This window comes from Oryx dammah, unplaced genomic scaffold (assembly GCF_014754425.2).
Source record: "Oryx dammah isolate SB20612 unplaced genomic scaffold, SCBI_Odam_1.1 HiC_scaffold_5, whole genome shotgun sequence".
Taxonomy (NCBI): domain Eukaryota; kingdom Metazoa; phylum Chordata; class Mammalia; order Artiodactyla; family Bovidae; genus Oryx; species Oryx dammah.
Genome location: NW_024070189.1, coordinates 30,324,858 through 30,341,022, shown reverse-complemented (window position 1 = coordinate 30,341,022; position 16,165 = coordinate 30,324,858). Strand labels below are relative to the sequence as shown.

The following is a 16,165-nucleotide window of genomic DNA, read 5'->3' as shown; positions in this document are numbered from 1 at the left end:
GTGGAAGCAAAGCATTTGATTAATTAGTTGGGAGAGTATATGTTCTTTGGGCTTTGTCTCCCCTTTTCTATTTGTTGTTGTTCATGGTTCTTTTTCTTTTTTTCTCCATTCTCTCTTTCAATTAAACCTTAATGTGGTTGATTTGAGTGTTGGATTTCACATCAAGGGAAGAGAGCCCACAGACTGCCAGAATCACTCACCATCTCGAGTGTATTTCTATGTTAAAAGGAATGAACTCATACATCTTCATTACAAGAGCACGGAGCACTACTTTTTCTATAGATCTGGGATGAGATAAGCCTGGAGAACAAAGATTCAATACAGTGTTCTGACCTGGTCAGATAGCATAAGGGAATCCAGTTTGATCGGCCAGGCCCAGAGGCAAAGTGTACAAGAAGTTTTAAAGGGCACACCATATGTAGCCAATTTGTGCACTGATCTTAAGAAAAAATAAACTCCCAAATAGAATTCCATGGACCATTCTCAAAACCTATCACTCATTTCACATTCAGGGCATCCTCTAGATCCGGGGTCAGCAAACTATCTCATGGACCCCATCTGGCCAGCCGTCTGTTTTTTCAAGTAAAGCTTTATTGGAATCCAGCCACGTTATTCGTTGTCCCTGGCTGCTTTTGCTCTGGAGCAGTGGAGTTAAGGAGGTGCCGCTAAGCTTAGATGGCCTGAAAAACCTAAAATATTTACTACCTGGCCCCTTACAGAAAGTGTTGGTGACTGCTCTTGATCATGTACAAACCCATTTCTACTTTCGTTGGACTTGCCTGTAACTAAGAACTGTAGGAGACTAGGGAGAAAGACCAAACACCAATATATCAGTTTTTCCTTCTTGACTGAGAGTTGGGTTTAATATAGTCTTGGTGACTTTGCATTGACAAATGCTCTGTAATATAGGGCTCTGGGGTTGGTCTCACGGGATACAAACACCAGCTCCATCACTTGGCAGCTGTGTGAATGCAAACAGGTCATTTGCCCTCCCTCAGCCTCTTGGGCCATCATCTGTAGAATGGTACCCCCTCATAAGCTTGCTGTCCAGCATAAATGAGATGTCACTTATACAGCACGGTATATGATGTCAGACACTAATAAGAGATCCATGAATATTTGTTGTTGTTCCTGACATCATCATAATGTCTCCCAGTCAGTCCATTTAACAAGCCTCCACGGACTGCCAGCTTCTTATGAGGTGCTGTATTTCCCAAAGGCAAAGGCTGCCTTCAGAATGTTAAGGCAGACAATCCTGCCACTTTATCTTTCTTCTTTATCTTCTAAGAATTGGGACAAACCATAATGAGGACTTCTTAACTAGTTGCTTGATGAGGTCAGTAGGAAGCAGGACTTCCCGTTCCAAAGGACCAACATGCAAAAACAAGCTGGCCAGGTCCTCATCGCGTTATTTGTCTCACTGCAGCTTGAGTTCCATCACTGCCAGCCTGTCTGTTTTAAGCCCCACCATTCTCGGTTTATAACTCAGCTGTAAACATTTATTTGTGCCTGGAGCACATTTCTTTCCTACTCTTTGAAAAAAAAAATCAGAATTTCCAGATGGTATGCAAGTTGGAAAAAAATGGCAAAGACTGTTATTCTGTTTAGAAACATGTTTTTCTACACTTGCCCTTTCAGCAAAAACTTCATAATGATTTTTACTAGTTGGCTTAATGTATGGTACTAGGAGCCAGATTAGCAGGGAGGTTGCTAATTCTTCCTCTGGCTCTCGTCAGCCTCTCAATGAACACAGCCCAGGGTTCCAAAATGATCACTTCCCTACATGGAGCTTTTTCAAAGTCGGTGAAGTTCCCAGAAGGGCAAGGGGTCATTATGTTTGAGACCGTCATTAGAGTACTGCACCTCTACTGGCAGATATAATACCCGCAGCCTTCGTGGCAGTGCAACAACTCCCTTCATTTTGGAGGCCGTGCCATTCTACCATTGTTACAGAAGGGTACCACTTAGTGCATCAAACTGCTGGATTTCCGCGTCTGACTGCCACCTGCACCCTGTTCCAAGTTGCATGCTCCCTGATGTACATAGCATCGTCATGCATGTGTGTGTGCTAAGCTGCTTCAGACATGTCCGACTCTGTGTGACCCCATGGACTCTAACCTGCCTGGCTCCTCTGTTCAGCCTGCCAGGCTCCTCTGTCCATAGGATTCTCCAGGCAAGAGTACTGGAGTGGGTTGCCATGCCCTTCTCCAGAGGATCTTCCCTACCCAGGGATTGAACCATCATCTTTTATGTCTCCTGCATTGGTGGGTGGGTTCTTTACCACCAACACCACCTGGGAAAGCCATCATGCCTTGACATAGGTATTAATAATGAGATCCAGTTTCCCTCCCTGCTGCCTTTGCCCTGAAATTTCATTGGCACGTTTCTCTTTCAGAGAGACCTGCACACCCAGAGCTTGATCTCTGCTTGGTACATGTCTTTTTGTATCTCTTATACTTAGCCCAGGGTCCAAAATGCAGTCAGCATAGTGGTTACATATGTGGGTTGCAGAATCGGTCAGACATGGTTTCTGATCCAAGCTCCAGCCAGCACCTAAGACCTGTGTGACCCTAAGCAAGTCACTTTACTTCTATGGTCCTCTGGTCTAAAAAAAAACAAAAAAAAAAAAACCATAAAGGAATTGGAAGATTCCATGGTGAGTTGTAACCAATCTGTCAATTTTAGCCACTATAAGTAATACTAATGAACTGAACTACATATTAATACAGAAGCATATTCACCTGAACAATTAGATGTATAAATATCTGTTAACACCCTGAGTGGCAGAGAGTTGGCCATTTTTGTCTAAGATTGAGGTTTCGAAAGATGTTAAAGCCACGTGTAGCTCCTCATGCTGAAGGATTTTATAAAAATCACTGTTGCTGTGTGATGTTATAAAAACTATCATGGGAGTAGTGGACACTCAGGATGGAAGTCTATTCCCAAGGATTAGCCAGCCAAGAGCAGTGGGCAGGCTTCCAGGCTGCTGCTGACTCAGACAAGCTGGTGAATCTAATGTCCTCAGGTGGATCTTTTCACCTATCTCTTGGTTAAACAGAACCTGCAGATGGTTGTCCTGCTTCCCAAATAAATGGAAATGAGGTGTAATGACTGAAGCAATATTCTGAATTCCACTTTATTTGCGATAGATAAAAATATGTGAGGCAGAATAATCTGCAAGGCAGATTTATGCCAAGGTGCCTCCAGAGTTCAGTTCAAGTTTAGGAAGTATTAATATGAGGCTTCATTTTCCTGGTATGACTATGAGTCCATTCCCTTTATCACTTGTTTGGGGAATAGTCTTGCTGTTTCCATAAATGAATTATGGCAACATTTTCTGAAATGATTAGCTTCTAATGGGGCTACGGACGGCTGTCGTTTTCCTCAACATCAGTCTTATTTAACTGGCTGGAATTTTAGGTACATGTGTCTGAAATAGGCAGTCGCTTCACATTTCTATGAGCAATCTTCCGTGGAAGTTATAGAGGTAGACTATCCTGTGAAATTGATCATTAGAGTGTTGCCTCTAAAATCCCAGAAATCTCATCTTTAAGCTGAGGGTGAACCAGCCAGAACCAATGTGTCTTAAGCATCTGCTTCATAGGGCAAAATGATCGTCATCTCCACTTTTCAATGGGCAGCTCGTAGATAGGAAGAAAAGCTGGTCATGGAAGCTGCAGCTCTGGCAGTCGCAGGCTGGACTCCATGGTGTTTGCCAGGACCACACTCTCGGTCCTTACCAAGAGCCCAAGGATGGTGGACTCTCACAGAATGATTACAGAATGGTGTTAAATTCCCCTGTGCTTGATGCTGTCCATGGGACCCTGATTTCAGGCTGCCTAGATAATGGGAATGACAGACACCCCAACTTTAATGTTGACCAGAGATTACCTAGCGCTGCAGTTGATGCCTGATAGTTGTTGCATGAATACATGAGTGAATGACCCACCTGACATTACTTGGTACCTTCAAGAATCATTGTTAAATAAATATACGACTGCTTTTCAGTTGTCCACCTAAGCAGCTAGAGTCTCCATCAACACCTGTAGTTTGGGATTAATAGACTTTGCTTTCTCCTGCCATCCCACTTTAATTTATGCCATAAGTTTCCCCCAGGTCTGCAGACGTATTAACCACTCATTGTATATTGATTTCAGCTGCTCTGAAAAGTGCCTTTCTCATTATGGCCCAGTCCCAGCCCTAGGCCCTCTGTCAATGTGGTGCATATATACAATGGGATATTATTCAACCATAAAAAGGAGTGAAATTGGGTCACTTGCAGAGGTGTGAATGGATCTAGAGTCTGTCATACAAAGTGAAGTCAGTCAGAAAGAGAAAAACCAATATCGTATATTAAAGCATAAATGTGGAATCTAGAAAAATGGTACAGATGACCCTATTTGCAGAGCAGAAATGGAGATGCAGATAGAGAGAACAGGCTTGCGGATACAGCAGGGGGAAAAGAGGGTGGGATGAACTGAGAGAGGAGCATTGACGTGTATATACAGCTGTGTGTAAAATAGCTGCTGAATAGCACAGGGAGCTCAGCTCTGTGCTCTGTGATGACCAAGAGGGGTGGAATGGAGCAGGTTGGTGGTGGGCCAGAGGGCCAGAGGAAGGGGATATATGTATACATATAGCTGATTCACTTCATTGTACAACACTGTAAAGCGACTACTGTTGTTGTTCAGTCGCTAAGTCATGTATGACTCTTTGTGACCCCATGGACTATAGCATGCCAGGCCTCCCTGTCCACCATCTCCCAGAGTTTGTTCAAACTCAGGTCCATTGAGTCAGTGATAGCATCCAGCCATCTCATCCTCTGTTGTGCCATTCTCCTCTTGCCCTCAATTCTTCCCAGTATCAGGGTCTTTTCCAGTGAGTCAGCTTTTTGCATCAGGTGGCCAAAATATTGGAGCTTCAGCATCAGTCCTTCCAATGACTACTCAGGGTCGATCTCCTTTAAGATTGACTGGTTGGATCTCCTTGCAGTCCACAGGACTCTCAAGAATCTTCTCTAGCACCACAATTCAAAAACGTCAATTCTTTGGTGCTCAGCCTTCTTTATGGTTCAGCTGTCACATCTGTATACAACTACTGGAAACTATACACCAGTTTAAAAAAAAAATAGTGCCTATACTATGCAGCTGATATCATAAATTAGACCACTACACATTTATCCTCCAGATTTGTGATAAATAGTTACAGATGTTTTAAGGTAGTGCAACAGATAGAAAGATATAGAAGCGCCTAAAAGTCAGGTCCTACCTATGTTACTCTGATAAATCCTCAGAAGCAACCCCATTATACAACCCCAGATGAGTAGACAGACTTGGAGAAGGGGAGGGATCAGCCCAAAGGCATGCAGCTAGTAGTTGTCAGAGCTGGGATTCAAACCCAGGGCTGACCAGCTCCACACGTAACATTGCCCCCTGATAGCTTAGAACTTCTCAGTACGTGGACACCCATCTTGGAGGTAAAGAAAGTGTTCATTGCTCAGTAGTGTCCGACTTTGCGATCCCATGGGCTGTAGCCTGCCAGGCTCCTCTGTCCATGGGATTCTCTAGGCAAGAACATTGGAGTGGGTTGCCATTTCATTCTCCAGGGGATCTTTCTGACCCAGTGATCAAACCCGAGTGTCCAGCATTGTAGGCAGCATTTTTACCATCTGAGCCACCATTTCTCTGGAGGTAAAGCTGGAAACAGTAATTATGTTGCTTCCTTGTTGAGTGTCTCTCAGTGGCATCCTCTTAGGGATTAGCCATACTTCTGATCCTGGAACAGCTGGCACGGCTCCAGGAGCCCAGGTTCAGATCCTTGTTTGTGGGACTGGGAGCCTGGTTCGGGCTGCTGGCCCCTTTGACCTCAGAGGCTAGCACAGACTTTCCAGACAGCAGACCAGGGATTTGACCCTCAGGGATGGAGTCACTGGGATGGTTCCTCACATCGGCAATAGTATACAAAAGCCATCTTTCCTTTTTATCTCTTGAGTGGCAATATTGGTGTATTTTTCTTCCTTTTTATTGTTTTTAAAATTACCCAAGTTATGTGCATTCATTTTAAAGATTCTTTTAAGTATATAGAGTCTTTTTTTTTTCTGTTGGTTATAAAGACTATTTGGTGTAATAATTGGCAAATTTGAATAAGATCTATAAATATATGTGTTTAGTTGTATCAATGTTACTTTTCTATTTTTGATAACTGCATTATGGTTCTGAAAAAGAACGCCCTTGTTTTTAGGAGAAACACATGGAGATATTTAGAGGAGTAACCTGTTTACAACTTAACTCTGAATGTTTCAGTTAAAAAAAAAATTTATATATAGAGAAAGCATGAGTGTGTATAATATTTTTGGAGCCTGGGTGAAGGAGATGCAAGGATCTTTGTACCAACTTTTGAAATTTTTCTGTAAATCTAAAATTATTTCAAAATGAAAAATTTGGACTTCCCCAATGGCTCAGTGGTAAAATAATATGCCTGCAATGCAGAAGACACTCAGAAGACCGGGGTGTGATCCATGGGTTGGAAAGAGCCCCTGGAGAAGGAAATGGTGCCCCACTCCAGTATTCTTGCCTGGAAAATCCCATGGACAGAGGAGACTGGCAGGCTACACTCCATGGGGTCACAAAGAGTCGGACATGAGTGAGCAACTAAACAACAACAACAACAAAAAAATATATATTTATATAGATATATATGGGGAAATATATATATTAAAACTAAGATCGTGGCATCTGGTCCCATCACTTCATGGCAAATAGATGAGAAAACGATGGGAACAGTGACAGACTTTATTTTTTTGGGCTCCAAAGTCACTGCAGATGTTGACTGCGGCCATGAAGTTAAAAGACGCTTACTCCTTGGAAGAAAAGTTTGATCAACCTAGAAAGTGAAAGCAAAAGTTTCTCCGTTGTGTCCGACTCTTTGCAACCCCGTGGACTCATCATGGAGTTCTCTAGGCCAGAATACTAGAGTGGGTAGCCTTTCCCTTCTCCAGGGAATCTTCCCAACCCAGGTCTCCCGCGTTGCAGGTGGATTCTTTACCAGCTGAGCCATAAGCAAAGCCCAAGAATACTGGAGTGGGTAGCCTTTCCCTTTTCCAGGGGATCATCCCAACCCAGGAATCGAACTGGGTCTCCCACATTGCAGGCAGATTCTTTACCAACTGAGCTATCCAACCTAGGCAGCATATTAAAAAGCAGAGACATTACTTTGCCAACAAAGGTCCATCTAGTCAAAGCTATGGTTTTTCCAGTAGTTGTGTATGGATGTCAGAGTTGGACTATAAAGAAAGCTGAGCATCGAAGAATTGATGCTTTGGAACTGTGGTGTTGAAGACTCTAGAGAGTCCCCTGGACTGCAAGGAGATCCAACTAGTCCATCCTAAAGGAGATCAGTCCTGAATATTCATTGGAAGGACTGATGCTGGAGCTGAAACTCCAATACTTTGGCCACCTGATGCAAAGAACTGATTCATTGGAAAAGACCCGGATGCTGGGAAAGATTGAAGACAGGAGGAAAAGGGGACAACAGAGAATGAGATGGTTGGATGGCATCACCAACTCAATCGACATGAGTTTGAGTAAGCTCTGGGAGTTGGTGATGGACAGGGAAGCCTGGCATGCTACAGTCCATGGGGTCACAAAGAGTCGGACACGACTGAGCAACTGAACTGAACTGATGGGGAAAAAGTGAAAACCCCTGTTTGCAAAAGCATACTTCAGTTTCGGATCTGGGAAGCTTACTTTGAAAGCAATCACTAGTTTGTTAAAAGGGATGTAACCTTCACTTTCTGATAACCCCTCCCCTGCAGACACCACACACACGCCTTTGTAGCACAAAACAGGAGACAACCCTCCTGTCTCACTCTGTAGACCACAGCAGGCTAGGATGGAATGCACCTTAAGATATTTTGGGGTCATACCACTCTTATGTAAACAAGAACAATGAGACCTGAGAGCTAACCTGCCTAGAACTAGCCACCTTCTTAATAGCAAGGATGGGAGGTCAACAAAATAATTCCTTTACACCCCTGTTCCTTCCACAAATGATTCAGAGTCATATAGCATCAGGATGAGGACTCTCAACTTTGTGTTGTTAATCTAAGAACTTACCCACTAGACTCCCGCTGCCCTGGCTCATTGTTTTGTTTATAAGATTTTATATAAAAGATAAATTAAAATCTGACTCATGATTTTTCAAAAGGATCCATAAAGAAATTTTGTTTAGATACTTTTGTTTAGATACTTCTGTTTTGTTTAGATAAATGTCCCCATGGAGCTTTGAAAAGAGAATTTTATTAAAAAAAAAAATCAGTTTCCATGCAACCTTTCAAAGTAAATCTTCCTTAAAGCTCTCATTTCACTCAGTATTCATAGGGATTAAGTTAAAATACCTCATCAGATGGGCAGATAAAACTTGATTCAGTTCAACAGGCATTTATAGATTACCCGTGACTTGCTAGGTGCAAGCTCCTGAGAACCCAGAGATGAATTTGTGGCTCTGCCTGACCTCAGAGAGCACAGTGTCTAATAAGGAAGACTTAGGAAGGCCAACCTAGACAGCACATTAAAAAGCAGAGACATCACTTTGCCGACAAAGGTCCATCTAGTCAAAGCTGTGGTTTTTCCAGTAGTTATGTACAGATGTGAGAGTTGGACCATAGAAAAGGTTTAGCACTGAAGAATCGGTGCTTTCGAATTGTGGTGCTAAGAGGACTCTTGAGAGTCCCTTGGACAGCAAGGATATCAAACCAGTCCATCCTAAAGAAAATCAACCCTGAATATTCATTGGAAGGACTGATGCTGAAGCTGAAGCTCTAATACTTTGGTCACCTGAGTTGGCAAAGAGCCAACTCACTGGAAAAGATCCTGATGCTGGGAAAGATTGAAGGCAGAAGGAGAAGGGGTTGACGGAGGATGAGATGGTTGGGTAGCATCACCAACTCAATGGACATGAGTTTGAGCAAGGTAGCGCTCAAGATAGCTCCAGGAGATAGTGAAGGACAGGGAAGCCTGGCAAGCTGCAGTCCCTGGGGTCGCAAAGAGTCGGACACAACTTAGAAACTGAAGGACAACTAGGAAGGCAAACAAAATCAACGTAGTACCTAATAACAGTGCTGCAGGAGAGTTAAGTGTAAATGCTACGGAGACAGAGAAAGAACCTGTTTATCTGGTGGGAGGCAGGGTGTAAAGGACAAAAGAGCTTCAGTGTGCAGGTAAAGCTGACAGGGTCTTTATTTCAGTGTTAACTCAAGAAAGCAGGCTTCTCAATAAAGTAATCTAATCAGAAAGATAGCCACACTGGCTCCTAGAAGGTCCCACCAAAAGTCAGTAATGGAAACAGCCTGACTCCCGATTTTAAACTTGTCCCCATAGTTCTCTTAAGAGAGAGTTAGACTCTCCCTTCTCTCTTGATGGACAGATGAATAGGTAGGTAGATAGATACATGCATAATGTGTAAATATATACGTGCATGTGACATATATACACATTGTTTCCTTTTGGAAATTCTTTACTCTGAAAAGAAAGACAGATGTTTTCCCTTATAGTTCCATTATAGTTTTTCATTCTTTTATTTAATTAATGTAACTAGCATTTATTTTATTATTAGTCTGCTCAGCACCTTCTTTGTGTACTTTCATTTGTTACTCTCACTCTATGAGATAGTTACTATTATCATTCCCATCTTAACAAAAAGACAGTTAAGGCCCAGAGAGGTTAAGCAGATTGGTGGAGGTCACACAGCAAGCAAGAACCAGAGCCAGGATTTGAACCCAGTTCTGTCTGACTGCAAAACTTTTAGCACCAGGTACCCTGACTCCTTTAGTGGATAGGGCATGGGGAGGGAGCATCTAGAACCCAGGAGGGGGTGGTGACTTACTGAGAAAGCAGCCTGTCGCCACTGGTGGTTACTGACATCAGTGTCCTGAAGTCAGGGTCGCATGAAAGGGGGACCCCACTGCTTTCAGCCCTGAACCAAACCCCTGAGGCCCCTTGCAGCCACTCTTTGGAAACCAGCTCCCTTTGCCATCTCTGTCATCCTCACTTGGTTTGATATTATCAAAATCCGTTTAAGTTTCAGCAGCAGATTAGCAGGCTCGTGGGTGCCTATTTCCAGCTTCCTTTTCATATCCTGTCATTAACCCAGCAACCCCTGAAAGCCCAACAGACATGAGGGAAAGTTCATTTTTATTAAGTGTAAAGATGAATAATTTCTTTAAAATTCTTTCATTTTTAATGCGTTTCTTTAACTTGTTGCCAAACTATGAATGATTGCTGGGCTTCCATGTGGTCTTTATAGAGGTTTGTAAACTGTTCTTCCCCAGAGGTTGTTTGTTTGTTTGTTTGTTTTTTTGGCATTACTTCCTTACTGCATACTTTTTATTGTATCCTTCTTCCAAAAGGTCTTAACTGGGGGAGGGAAGCCCATCAAAAGCAGCATTTTTAAGTACAAATGTATTTCTAATTTATAATCATCAGAGCTTCTGATCAAGTGGTGATAAAAAGTGATTCCCCCTGGGTATGTCATTATGTCAGCAAAATAAACACCCCTCTGTTGAGTCTTGGTGGTGGTAGTAGTTTAGTTGCTAAATCATGTCCAACTCTTGCAACCCCATGGACAGAGGACCTGATAGGCTACATACAGTCCATGGGGTTTTCCAGGCAAGAATACTGGAGTGAGTCGGCATTTCCTTCTCCACTATTGAGTCTTAGATAATTTTTATTTAGTGCTTGTTTCATGCCAAAAAGTACTCTAAGAGCATAGATTAAGTCATTAAATTCTTTTAACAACCCTATGAAATAAATAGTAATAATGTCCCAATTGTGCAGGTGAGGGAACTGAGGCCCAGAGAAGGATACCCCTAGCAAGTGTCAAAGCTAGGATTTGAGCCAAGGCGGTCTCAGTCCAGAGTCTCCACTCTTGGATGTGATGCAGGGTCCCTCCAACTCCACAGTCTGTTAGGCCACATGAAAATGTTTGGGGAACATGTCATTGAGTCCCTATCTAAAGAGCTGAACCATAGGACTCACTAGTTTATTTTCTTCCTAACAGTGTTTTGTGATGGAAGCTTCCCAACTTCCTGTGGAAGCCCATTCCCTATTCTAGAGGTCAAGCGTGTCCTCTTAAGGTCCAAACCAAGGTTTCTCCTACTTTATTTGAAGCCCCTGTTTACTTTGTATTTGGTCCACTTACAAAGGGGAAAAAAATAACTTTACACCCTCAAGTCACTCTGCAGTTTCTCTTTTATAATTAGATACAGAAAACCTTCAGGATCCAACAATGTCACCTCTCCATTTTCCAGATGGAGAAGCTGTCATTTATGAGTCATTTACGAGTCTTGTCTTGACTGCAGTGGCCAGATAGTAACAGAGCGGGGTGGCTAGGTCACTAACCCTTCAGGCCAGTCTTCTGCAACTGCATGATCCCTCCTGACCATCCAGACCTTTTGCAATGGATTGTGGCCAAGTACAGATGAATATATTCAGAGGAGTCCATGCATTACAGAATGCAGGAGGGAGCCTGCTTCCGCTGCTTTGCCTTTCAGGCTGAAGTTTTCAGATCCACGAGGCCACCAAAGTGATCAATCGAAAATGAAAAGACCCTCAAAACCCAAAATGTCTTCACTTCTTTCTGTATTTGATTTCAGCTGGTTTAGAAGATCTTAAGAAGATAGGAGATTGTGCTTTTATATTTCAAGTTTAGAATCCATTTGAAAGAATCACAAATGGCCTATCTGAAACCAGCTTCCTATAAGGTTTTATTCCCATTTTAGAGAGGAGATTAATGAGGCTCTGGGAAATCAATTAACTTGCTCTTCTTGGGCAACTACTAGTAACTCCCAGCTTTTTCTTAATTCTATATTTGTAAAGCAAACTACCCTCTGAAGTGCGGGTGACCCTGGCTGGTTCGTTGTTATTAAGAAATCCTCTTTTAAAGTAGGATTTTCTGAAACTCCTATTACTAAAGTTCTGAAGGATGCTGAGTATGTGCAACCAATGGTTTCTATGTAGGTGATTTCAAATAATGCAACAGAGACGCGCCAGTGTCAACATGCGGGGGGTGTGGTTTCCACCATTCTTAAGCCCCTCCCTTGAGCAGGGAAGAAGTGAAGAAGTGAACTCACTCGGTCGTATCCGACTCCTTGCGACCCCATGGACTGTAGCCTACCAGGCTCCTCCATCCATGGAATTTTCCAGGCAAGCATACTGAAGTGGGTTGCCATTTCCTTCTCCAGGGGATCTTCCTGACCCAGGGATCGAACCCAGGTCTCCCACATTTCAGGCAGACACTTTACCTTCTGAGCCACCAGGGAAGCCGCTAGCGCCAGTATTGGGTCAGCCTGAGGGCAAGCCAGCATTTTCTGTTCAGTTATTTTATTTACTTTGGACTGATTTTTATTCACTGATGTCTCTCTTTTTTTTTTTTTTCTTTTTTAATTTATGAGACTGTCAGAGTATATTGGACTTGTTTGTGGCTGGAAAGAATAATTAAAGGCTGCACGAATTACATTTCATGCCAAATTAACATCACTCTCCGCTCTCCTGCTGATGATTTAACATCCCAGTCACATTTGGGGTGCTGGAAGCTTTGCATGTACTTGTCAGACTGTAACTCTTACGATAGTTGATCAGTAAAGAGCACTCACAGAAGTTCAGGAAGCATTGTGCCAGTGTTTCGGATGCCCTGTTTCTTACTTAAAACCGAAGTGGTTTGTTTTGGTTTTCGCCTGCCCTGTTCTTGGCTGTTGTGCGCAGGCTTTCTGTAGTCATCTTCAGCGGGGGCTACTCTAGTTGTGGTCCTCAGGCTTTACATTGCGGTGGCTTCTCTTGTTGCAGAAAACAGGTTCAGGGATGCAGGCTTCGGTAGTTGCAGCACGTGGGCGCAGTAGTTGTGGCGCGCAGGCTCAGGGCTCCACAGTGAGTGGGATGCTCCTGGACCAGGTGTCAAATCCGTGTCCCTTGCATTGGTAGGCAGATTCTTAACCACCATGTGACCAGGGAAGTCCCCAAAATCTAAATGGTTTAAGCTCTGACCTGAAGAGAAATTTGCCATGAGTTTCATCTTTATGTATATATGTATTTTTAAATCTTAGCATGTAATCAGTCGGAAATGTAGAGCCAAATAATGGGTACACGTGTCACCGACTTGATGTCCATTCCTCTTTTCCAGTGCCCTGGTCCTTGAAGAACAGCAGCATAGACAGTGGTGAAGCAGAAGTTGGTCGGCGGGTGACCCAAGAAGTCCCACCAGGCGTGTTTTGGAGATCACAGATTCACATCAGTCAACCCCAGTTCTTAAAGTTCAACATCTCCCTTGGGAAGGATGCTCTCTTCGGTGTTTACATAAGAAGAGGACTTCCACCGTCTCATGCCCAGGTAGGACCATGCTTGATATAGCCATGAGCTTAAAAAATACCACTGCACACCCACTGAGGCAGCTATAACGAAAGGGCAGAAAATAACAAGTGTTGGTGGAGATGTGGAAACATTGGAACCCTCATACATGATTTGTGGGCATGTAAAATGGAGAGCCACTGTGGAAGGAATTCAGTAGTTCTTCAAAAAGTTAAACAAAGAATTACAGTATGACCCAGCAATTCCACTACTAGATATATTCCTACAGAGAACTGAAAAACTTTCTCATTTAAAAACATACATAAATGTTCATAGCAGCATTTATTCATAATAGCTCATAAGTGGAAACAACCCAAATGTCTGTCAATTGGTGAATGGAGAAACAAAATGTAATCTCTTCATTCCATGGGATATGATTAAAACATAAAAGGGGATGAATTTTTTAAAAATAAGAATGAAATATTGTTACATGGATGAATCTTGAAAATGTTTTGTTAAGTGAAAGAAGCCAGATACTGGGCTGGATGAAGCACAAGCTGGGATCAAGACTGCTGGGAGAAATATCAATAACCTCAGATATGGAGATGACACCACCCTTGTGGCAGAAAACGAAGAAGAACTAAAGAGCCTCTTGATAAAAGTGAAATAGATGGGGAAGCAATGAAAACAATGACAGACTTTATTTGGGGGGGCTCCAAAATCACTGCAGATGGTGACTGCAGCCATGAAATTAAAAGACAGTTGCTCCTTGGAAGAAGAGCTATGATCCCAGCTTGTGCTTCATCTAGCCCAGTACATATAAGGTACTCTGCATATAAATTAAATAAGCAGGGTGACAATATACAGCCTTGACATACTCCTTTCATGGTTTTGAACCAGCCCATTGTTCCATGTCCAGTTCTACCTGTTACTTCTTGACCTGCATACAGGTTTCTCAGGAGGCAAGTAAGGTGATCTGTTATTGCCACCTCTTTAAGAATTTTCTAGTTTGTCATGATCCACACAGTCAAAGGTTTCATTGACTTATAGTCAATGAAGCAGAAGTAGATGTTTTTCTGGAATTCTCTTACTTTTTCTGTGATCCAACGGATGTTGGCAATTTGATCTCTGGTTCTTCTGCCTTTTCTAAATGTAGCTTGTACATCTGGAAGTTCTTGGTTTTCATACTGTTGAAGCCTAGCTCAAGGATTTTGAGCCCTATCTTGTTAGCATGTGAAATGAGCACAATTGTGCAGTATTTAAATATTCTTTGGCACTGTCCTTTGAGATTGAAATGAAAACTAACCTTTTCTAGTCCTCTGGCCACTGCTGAGTTTTCCAAACTTGCTCAATAGAGTACAGCACTTTCACAGCTTCATCTTTTAGGATTTGAAATAGCTCAGCTGAAATTCCATCACCTCTACTAGCTTTGTTCATAGTGATGCTTCCTAAAGCCCACTAGACTTCACACTCTAGCTGAGTGACCACACCATTGTGGTTATCTGGATCATTAAGAGCTTTTTTGTACAGTTCTGTGTATTCTTGCTACCTCTTCTTAATATCTTCTGCTGTTAGGTCAATACCATTTCTTTCCTTTATTGTGCCCATCTTTGCATGAAATGTTCCCTCGGTATCTCTAATTTTCTTAAGAGATCTCTAGTCTTTCTCATTCTATTATTTTCCTTATTTCTTTGCACTGTTCACTTAACAAATCTTTCTCATCACTTCTTGCTGTTCTCGGAACTCTGCATTTAAATAGGTGTCTCTTTCCTTTTCTCTTTCACGTCTCTTCTTTTCTCAGCTTTTTTTTTTTTTTCTGTGTTGCTATTAGCCTCCCCAGACAACAATTTTGCCTTGTTGCATTTCTTTCTTGGGGATGGTTTTGGTTACCGCCATATGACTCTATTTATGTTGTCTGGAAAATCCATAGAGACAAAAGGAGAAGGAAATGGCAGCCCACTCCAGTACTCTTGCCTGGAAAATCCCATGGATGGAGGAGCCTGGTAGGCTGCAGTCCATGGGGTCACTAGGAGTCGGATACGACTGAGCGACTTGACTTTCACTTTTCACTTTCCTGCATTGGAGAAGGAATTGGCAACCCACTCCAGTGTTCTTGCCTGGAGAATCCCAGGGACGGGGGAGCCTGGTGGGCTGCCGTCTATGGGGTCGCACAGAGTTGGACACGACTGAAGCGACTTAGCAGCAGCAGCAGCAGCAGCAGCAGCTAATAGCTATGGGTTGTCTTTTCCGGGTAATGTAAGTGCTCTGAAATTAGATAGCAGTGATGGTTGTACAACACAGTGAATATACGAAAAACTACCAAATTGTAAATGGTGAAATTTATGTTATGGGAACTATTTCTCAAAAAAAAAAAAAATTGGTTACTTCCCTACCTGATGTGATTAGCTTATCCTGACTAGACCTTTGCTAATTGTTGGGTACTTTTTGTTCAGGGATTTGGGTTATTTGTTAAAGCATCCCTAGGAGACAGCCCACTGTGTTTGACAGGAGTGATGTAACTTTCACCAAAATTCAGCAAACACGTTCCTGTGGCGTCCCTGTTCTTGTCGTACTGAGTTCCTTGGGAAGTGCTTGACATTGCAGAAGTGAGATTATTCCCTGCATTGGAAATGAAGAGATTGGATTATATTATGAATTTCATTATTTTTCTTCTCATCCCTCCTGGTAGAGATTTTCTTAAGCATCCCACTTGGGATACATTAACCCTCATCTAGTTTGGTTTGCTTTTCCAGTAAGATTTGTGTATCCTAAGGAAACCCAAGTAGTGTTTCCTGCCTTATTTGCTTTCAAATCCAGCAAGTATATAC

The 16,165-nt window shown here is 42.6% G+C and overlaps 1 protein-coding gene across 1 annotated transcript in view; it reads left to right on the top strand.

The window, feature by feature from the left end:
• The window catches only part of TENM2 (teneurin transmembrane protein 2), a 761,851-nt gene that overhangs the window by 518,529 nt on the left and 227,157 nt on the right, over window positions 1-16,165 (top strand). The window contains exon 6 of the mRNA XM_040239453.1: window positions 13,174-13,379. Coding sequence (XP_040095387.1) covers window positions 13,174-13,379 — 206 coding nt within the window. The remainder of the gene's footprint in view (window positions 1-13,173; window positions 13,380-16,165) is intronic.